This window comes from Empidonax traillii, unplaced genomic scaffold (assembly GCF_003031625.1).
Source record: "Empidonax traillii isolate 1590-97213 ecotype Southwest subspecies unplaced genomic scaffold, ASM303162v1 scaffold434:size946695, whole genome shotgun sequence".
NCBI classification, from domain to species: Eukaryota; Metazoa; Chordata; class Aves; order Passeriformes; family Tyrannidae; genus Empidonax; species Empidonax traillii.
In genome coordinates, this window is record NW_020955627.1 from 615,216 (window position 1) to 623,623 (window position 8,408).

An 8,408-nucleotide genomic window follows, 5' to 3' on the forward strand; every position below is an offset into this window, starting at 1 on the left:
GTACCCTGGTGTTTTGAAAACTCCTAGAAACCTGTTATGGTTTAACCCCACGACCAGGCAGCTCAGCCCCACACAACCGCTCACTCATGCCCCTGCAAGGGGATGAGGGAGAGAATTGCAAAGGCAAAAGTGAGAAAACTTGAGGGTTCAGATAAGAAAAGTTTAAGGGGTAAAGCAAAAGCCATGCTCAAGCAAAGTAAAATAAGGAATTCTTTTACCACTTCCAATGGGCAGGCAGGTGATCAGCCATTTGCAGGAAAGCAGGGCTCCAACTCATGTAATGGTCACTTCAGATGTCAAACACTGCATCTTGAACGTCTCCCTTTTCTTCTTCCCCCAGCTTGTACTGCTGAGAACAACATCGTAGGGTCTGGGGCATCTTCTTGGTTAATTGGGATCAGCTGTCCCAGTTGTATTCCTTCCTAGCTCCTTGTGCACCCACAGCCCAATTGCTGGTGAGGTGGTACGAGAGGCAGAGAAGGCCTCAGCAATAACCAAAACATCGCTGTGTTATCAACAGTGCTTTGGCCACAAATCCAAAACACAGCCCCATACCAGTTACTGTGATTCAAATTAACTCTCTCCCAGCCAAAACCATTACACCTACCCATTTCAGGGTAATTCCAGTATTTCACTGACCTCAGGCCAAGGAAACATGGAAATTCACTCATTCAAAATCAAAATGTAGTGTTAATTCCTTACCCTTACAGTTTATCTTCAGCAGGATGCACTAGAGAACTAAGCTGGAGAGAATTTAGGTGGTATCCAATTTAGGTAGCAAGACAGCAGTAAGAAATTAGCAGAAATATGATGTCCCTTTGTATGTTTTAATTAGACCCAAATATCATTCTTACACAGTTAGGGCATTTTTCCTAATGCAACAGTTCAAGCAACTCCATTTAACAATTACTGAGGAAAAAAGTGCTGTCAGACAGTATTTACATGAAGTCTATGCAGTGTTACCTCAAGTATTTTCAAGTTGTGAAACTCACCTATTAAATGGTTTGCCCAGAAGCAGAATAAAGAACTAGGGCATTCGTCTGGGCATTCTGAGGTAGACTAAAACTGTGCCAATAAATGCACTGAAGTCTTTTGAAGTACTTTGAGAAGCTTCCAAGAAGCATTCATCTAGAAGCATAAAGGATGGGGTTATCAATACCTGGTGTTTATCACCATAGAAAACGATGATGTCACATTTTTACCTGTTTTTGAGATGTTTCGGAGATTAGAATAACACTTTTCTACCCTTGGGTTTCAGCCAGCTACTGGAGTGGAAAAAAGGTGCTTTGCTTGGTGTTCTGCAGTTTTTTTGTTGTTTTTTTTTTTTTTTTTTTTTTTAAACACAGCCTTAGCATTTGAGGTTCAGTAACAGCTTCTGGTCTGAAAGCTGCTTTATGACAGCTGACTAGAAAAAGTGAAAACCAAGAGCTGTAGATAAAAAGGTACTATGTGAGAAACCCATAGCATAAAATTAATCATTTTTAGTTTTTCCTAAGGGAAGAGAATTGTCCAAGTTGTATATTTTTTTTTTAAGTAAAAAATATCAGGAGAAAGACATTTTATTTTAAAGTAGCTACTGCTGTAGGGATTATTTTAATTCAGGCTGATTAGGCCTAAAAAGCTTTGTGTTTTTGAGAAGCTGTGACTTACAGTCAAGTTCATTATCAAGGAATAGTACAATTATTAGATTCCATGTTTCATCATATCCACACAATTCTGGTTGTACTCTTTTTAGTTAGGTATTTGAAAAGCTGTATTATGCAAATGGACAACCAGTTCTGAAAGAAAGATGTTTATCACTTTGTTAGAACTACCAGTGAGATATAAGATTAGACTCAAAGAAATGGTAATGTGGGTCCACCAGCAGTTGTGCACTTACGTTTGAAGTGCAAGGGATACCTGCTGCACACACAATAGGGCTCACATTTACCAGTCCCATTAGAGACAGCCTGGGAGAAGGGTGACTCAATGCCACAGCTGCAAAGCTATTGCAAGCTGAAAATTACCTTACCACTTCTGCCTTCCTACCAAATTTCTCAATTAATATACAAGGAGAGTTAATATTCTAAGGAAAAAGTGCTAGTTAGACTGCCACTTATTCTGTATTGACTGTTCTAGAAATAAGACTCCTCACTGGCTAAAGTCAGAACTAATGTGTTTGAAAATACAAAATACAGGCATAGGGTGCAATAGTTAAGGCTTGACATTTTTGTAATAGTAAAAACTAAGTGCCCAAGCTTATCCTACCTAAATATCTCAACTCAAAATTTGCCAAAGGAATTAAACCAAGACTCAAAGTGTGATCACCTTCTAAAAAAATCTGCATGAAAAAGAAATCTGAGCTTGGAACAAGCTCAAGATCTTAATGCTAGTAACTTCATGAAGTCATGCCAGACTTGTTTTGGCATCTGCATGACTGCAAGGGCAAACTGCTTAAAGTTGAAGTTGTGAAACCAGTTACGTAGAAACAGCAGCTTTATATCAGGTCTGAAAATTATTAAATTTAGGGTTTTACTTTTATTTAAATAAGCAGATAGCTGAGCTACTTTTACTTTGTATAGTTCTAGTTCAGCCTTAGATATACCAGTCAGGCTTGTGCACTGGCTGCCTTAGCACGCTCAGATACAGTGCTGCTAAAACAATCTACTGAAGCTTTTGACAAGAGGAAGAGACTGACCTACCTTCTTACTAGTTCATATTACCATTTTAAACATGGGAATTATTTATAGTGTTTGACACACTGCAGCATAGACAAGGACATACCTCATGTCTTTTCAATCCTCAGGCCACAAGAGAGTGCTGAAGGCCAGTCAAACAACCCAACAGCTGTAAGAAAGGAATTTCAGAAATGCTTCCTAGCATTTGTGTTCAGGTTTGATTTAAATTGCAAGCAGCAGGTTTCAGATACAAAGTTCCTCAGCAGTCTTCTCATATGAGGAGATAACTTGCATTACAATCTGATTCAAGCCTCCTGCATGAGGGAAGCCATTTATGCTTTAGAAGGGTGAATTTTAACTTTACAATATCTTGCACCTGAATAACACAGTGAGCTAGCCCTTTAATGATTATTTTCAGGTTTAAGAATCTCAGCTCCATCACTACTGAAGGACTGATGCTATGACAATGCTAGGTTTTGACAGGATATGTATATGGAATAAGTAGTCCTAAGTATGCAGCATTTCACTTCTCATTTCTTGGCCTTTCAGTTAAAAAGAAAGAAGGTATATAACTAAATCTTCAATTCATTTTGATCAAGGGAACACCTGATAAGGATATCAAGCAGGAACTAAGTAAACAAGTAATCCTAGTTAAACACAGATTACCCTGAACTACTGAACCTTGAAGACCAGTTCTATGCAATAATATTCATGTATGTCCCACATCAGGAATAAGCTCAGTGATATATTTTAAAATTAAAACCACGAGCAAGATTAATACTAAAATGCATATTAACTTGTTTTATTGAGGCACAACAAGGCATTGTGAATAGCCCATACTTGAGGCAATCAATAGTGTAGTAAGCTGGACATTAACACAGTTTAGGGTAAGTGCAAACAATATACATTCACAGCTTTATTAGCAAGGCTACATCACAACTGATAAAGTGCCAAATTAGTGCTGATTCAGTACCCCAACTCCATGATTTCACCTTGCACAACAGGACCATCATTTCCCCCCAATAATGGAACCACATATCCTCTATAAAGTCAGTAGTAAGTGCAAAGCTAGTCCCACCCCCCTCCACCAAGGTGTTTGGAGCAGCTCTTTTGTAAACATCGCACTGGACTTTAGTCCTGATAAAGGAGGTATCCCGAGAAGGTGGAGTATTTCCAGCTACTTCCATAGATGGCTCCCCGATGCAGACGTAGCCAGATCTGATCCCCCTGGAACAGCTGCAGGACTGCATGATTGCTAGCCGTTTCATGATCAGGAGCCCCATCGTTTGCGTACGCTGACACAAGGACCTCTTCATTCTTCATGAGATTCACGTACAGCGGAACGTTCACAGCCAGTTTCAGCATGTGGAAGATGAAGACGTAGGTACCGTTCACCGGACAGTTGAACCTACCAAGCTGGATATCAAAAGTTTCTCCAAGGTTGTTCAGCAACAGGTCAAACACAATGGGCTGGTCCAGAGTTCCAGGGGCCAGGTTGGATGTTCGAGCAGCAGAGAAAGCAACTCTCATCTGCTGCGGGAGCGGGTAGACGTGCACCGGGAGGATGGTGGCAGCTTGGCTCGTCACTGGCACGTCCACAGGGGTGATGCTGCGGGAGTCTCCCTGCCCGGAGTCCCCACTGTTAAAGGTTTCATTGTCTCGTTCTGGACTGCTCACCTGAGAGGAGTCACTCCACCCTGCTGTTAAAAATCATTAGCAGCATTAATTATTAAAACAGAAGGATACACTTGGGCCTGCAGGCATAAGCATAAGCATACAGGCTTTGCAACAGGTTTGTTTCAGCCACAGCAAGTTAAAGGACTTCAGTGAGAAGAGAGCTTTGAAGCTGGTTTACATTCATCACACTTGCATTCAGCAAGATGGGACATAATTTAGCTATGAACAATTACTTCTCATACTCCTAAGTAGGAGAGGGCAGTAGTCTGCAATAGTTTTAGCTTTGCTTTTTCACATATATATGCATAAAAAGCATATGCTAACTTCTGAGGGGAGATAAAAGGTAATTCCCAAAAAAACTGCTGAAGTTAGAGCCAAGTGGTCATTTAGTCACCTTCAGGATCTGAATTTTCACTTCAAGTTACTCAATACTGTTCTTCTAGAGTTGCATCTTTAGTAGTCCTAATTTATGATGCTAGAGTATTTAAAGCAACTCTAGTTTGTCAGGCTTAAAGTTTTCCGCATCACATTTCCCAAAATGAAGTGTTTAATCTTTTCTAATATCTAAGTTAAAAGGGTCTAGAATGAAAACGTTAATAGATTTAAGAAATTTAAAGCAATCACACTCAAGTTGAAAACCATTGTTATTTCCACTGGAAAGCAACATGTTAAGAGATAATCAGTGAAACTAAGGGAAGTTGCTATGAGATGTTAATGCTAATGAGTACTTCTGTCAACTGTTAATTCACCACCATCTCATTTAGTTTTCTTCTGATATGTATTCTATAAATCCTCCCTCAAACTGAGAGATTACCTGCTTTACCCTAAAACAGCTTCCATGATATGCCATAAATTCCCTTTATTCTCTGAAGTAGTTATCTACAGCTATTGTTCATCTCACTTCTCACCTGTAGCACTGGAAGTCCATCTTTTCCAGCACATACAATAGGATTAAATAATCTTGTTTACAGCTTCTCAAAATATATGCTATTTTTGCTTGGTTCCCAACATCTGGTCTTATTTATTTCTTTAGGTTTTATACTCCACCATGGAAGTACAGAGTAAAGCTGTATTACCAAACACACTTTTTCATAGAAGAAGTTATCTTACAAAGTGTCTGGGATCTGATACCATACCCAGAATCAAGAGAAAACAATTAAGGGAAAGCTAAATGCTTCTTCCCTGAGCACAGAGAACCACCATATGTGTGTTTTCCTAGTCATTTTATTAGTGAAGTTTAGTAGGCTACCATTGTGTCAGAACTCTGACATGTGAAGACTCCAACCTGAGAACAGTGAAATTAAATCAGCTGCTATGCAGTGCTGCCTAAGAACAGTGCTCAAGCTTCCCCCCAGCTCAGTTAATTCATACTAAGCTCAATCTGTTATGTTAGTGATGGTGCACTGTTTTTCACACTATTTGTAACAACACCCCAGCTGCTTCACCCCAGCACGTGTTTGTACCACTGGGAACCTGATGTCAGCCTTACCTCTTGAATTTGCTCGAGGACCACTACTTATCCCACCTCGTTTATAGCACTGCTGGTAATTAACATCCTAAAAGAGAAGAATTAGGAAGATGGGTGTAAGCAAATCTGACATTAAGTGAGACAAATACACTATTTTTTTTGCAGAACAAATTTAATCTCTAGAATAGACAATGATGGAGTTTAGAAAGAAAACATAAACAACCTTACTTATGGAAAATTTACTTCTATAAAACAGCTTGTATAAAATTGAAGAGCTATTTTGATGCTTGTTTAATGCAAGTTAATTTCTGAACTACGCACTCAGTTGAGTTCACTGAGAGAACTCATTGAACTTAAAAATCTCAAGTCTGTTAGAAGCCCATGAGCCTGTAGAAGACCTTCACAGACCCTCCTCCTCCCAGGATCCTTTGTTTTCTTACTTTTTATTTCGTATTTTGCATAACTGCATTGTCAGTTAGTCCATTTAGCAGTTCATTATTTTACATTACAAAGTCATTTTAGTGTATCAACTTCTTCGGTAATACAGACTTATACATCATCTTATTTACCATCTGTTTGCATTTTAAAAATTCCTTTCAGACTAAAATCAACTTGTCATACAAAAGTGTTACCTGTCTGAACTGACTTAATTCAGCTGCTGTCTACCATTCCAAAAAAATTTTGCCTAGGAAACAAAACTAACTTCTAGATTGTAAGGAATAGTTCACCTGTTAAGATTATGAAAAATTATCATATTAGAAGACTTAGCTCCTTACACTGGAAGGCTACTGGAAACAAAGTCAATACTTACCCTCTGAGAATATGGCATTCCAGCATAATCTCTACCAGGGAACTGAAGCTGGCCATAGTTACCATTAGTTATTGAAGGTGAACCTCTGTAAGCATCAAAACCTGTTCCAATAAAGTTGATTATTCAATATTATTCATTGTTTGGTTTACAGTACAGGCCCAGAATATAACTAGAGCTTTTTTTTTTTTTGGCAATCATACATATTAAGCTGTGCATTACAAGAGCTATTCTTAAATTCAGAATCTGGAACTGAGTCTTACTACTCCTATAATAAATGCATTTCATTAGCTACTAATAACTATCCACTGTGGATATATCAAAATTGCAGGTTTTAAAAATATTAATATCAGACCCTAACAATTGCCTGTGATACTGATGGGATTTCACAGAGCAGCTGACAAGCTTGCTAGATCCAGAAACAGGATTTAACAGAGAATTAAGAAATACTTCCTTTTGCTATTACATATAACTACCACCGTCATACATTTAGGTGCCACTATAACAGTTTGCCTCTTAGCTAATAACTTACTACCTTAAAGTATTAACTTAAGCTATTATTTAAATACCAAAGAGGACTGCAAGCAATTTCCTACCAGACACCACCAAACCCTCAACTGCTGTTAAATTAGACCTATAGAACCCATCTGGTACACATTCCTACCAGGTATGAGCAGGCTCAGCCCAAATAACTGAAGCAACTGTCACACACTAAGTGCCCTTCCCCTTGAAAGTGGAATAGACCACAACTACCAACAACCTTAAGTTATCTGCTTAAAGTCAGCTGAAACTTTCTATAACGCTTCAGCTTGCAGCAAAAGAACAACTGGTCTGCAGAGACCAAATAATCCTCCTCTTATAACTCTTCAGTTTGTTTTTAATCTAGAAGGGCTCTTCACTACTGGGAGCCTCTCCCCCATCCTGGTTTCTGTTGGTAATATTAAAGCCAGCAGTGCTAAGCAAAGATTAATCTCAGTTTGGGCAAATACTGCAAGTGACATCTGATGAGAAAAATGCCTGCCCAGACTGTTAGCAAGACAGATGCCAAGAGAAAGAATAAAGTGGGTAAACAGTTCAAAACAGTAAATGACATACACAGAAATTAGGTAATCTAATAACCTACTAGTGAAAGTTTCTATCTTCATAATTAGGAAGGCCATGAAATTGCTCTACCGTTTGACCTGAGGATCTCAAGTACAGGGACCTCAAGTCAGAATGAACTTCCTTGAATTCTACAAGAGGACTCTGTTCTTTGCACATTGCCCTTAAAGTCTTGTCTTAAGAAGTTTCACATGTAGAACATGAATTTAGTACTGTGTTGTGCTAAATCACGTCACAGTGTTAATATAGCAAATTTTAAGGTGGTAGTAAATACAGACATACCTTTGTAGCCACCGGGGGAGCGATATGAATTAGCCAGTGACCTTCCACCTCGAGCAGATCCTCTGACAGACCCACGACTATTAAGGTAAGGCTGAGGGGGTCTGGGAATAACATTAGCCTGTGCTGGATAAAAGGCAAGGCTACCGTTGCTAACAGGAACAGCTCCATCAGGTTGGTAGTTCACTGCTTAAAAACAGAAGGCATCGATGAATTCAAAGCTTTTTCTAACTGCAGTAAGTTACCACACCTAGAAACAAGAGCAGCATTAGGATGTTCAGAGACCGATTAAGCTGCTCTGAATATTCTATTCTTCTGCTTCTCCATTACTTGAAATAACTGGGGATCCCTCCCTTAGTTTTGTAGAGTATGGCCAGTCTCTTTGCGAACGAAGAACCGGGGAAGGTCTTTCCACCTT

General features: G+C 39.1%; 1 protein-coding gene across 6 annotated transcripts in view; it reads right to left on the reverse strand.

Moving 5' to 3' along the window:
• Positions 1-3,438: 3,438 nt before the first annotated feature.
• The window catches only part of CAPRIN2 (caprin family member 2), a 34,718-nt gene continuing 29,748 nt past the window's right edge, over positions 3,439-8,408 (reverse strand). For 4 of the 6 annotated variants that reach the window (XM_027894621.1, XM_027894624.1, XM_027894620.1 and 1 more), the window contains 4 exons: positions 7,994-8,179; positions 6,614-6,714; positions 5,824-5,890; positions 3,439-4,357 (listed from right to left, as the gene is read on the reverse strand). In XM_027894621.1, coding sequence (XP_027750422.1) covers positions 3,789-4,357; positions 5,824-5,890; positions 6,614-6,714; positions 7,994-8,179 — 923 coding nt within the window. In that variant the 3' untranslated portion in view covers positions 3,439-3,788. The remainder of the gene's footprint in view (positions 4,358-5,823; positions 5,891-6,613; positions 6,715-7,993; positions 8,180-8,408) is intronic. The other 2 variants (XM_027894623.1, XM_027894622.1) reach the window with 2 other exon arrangements.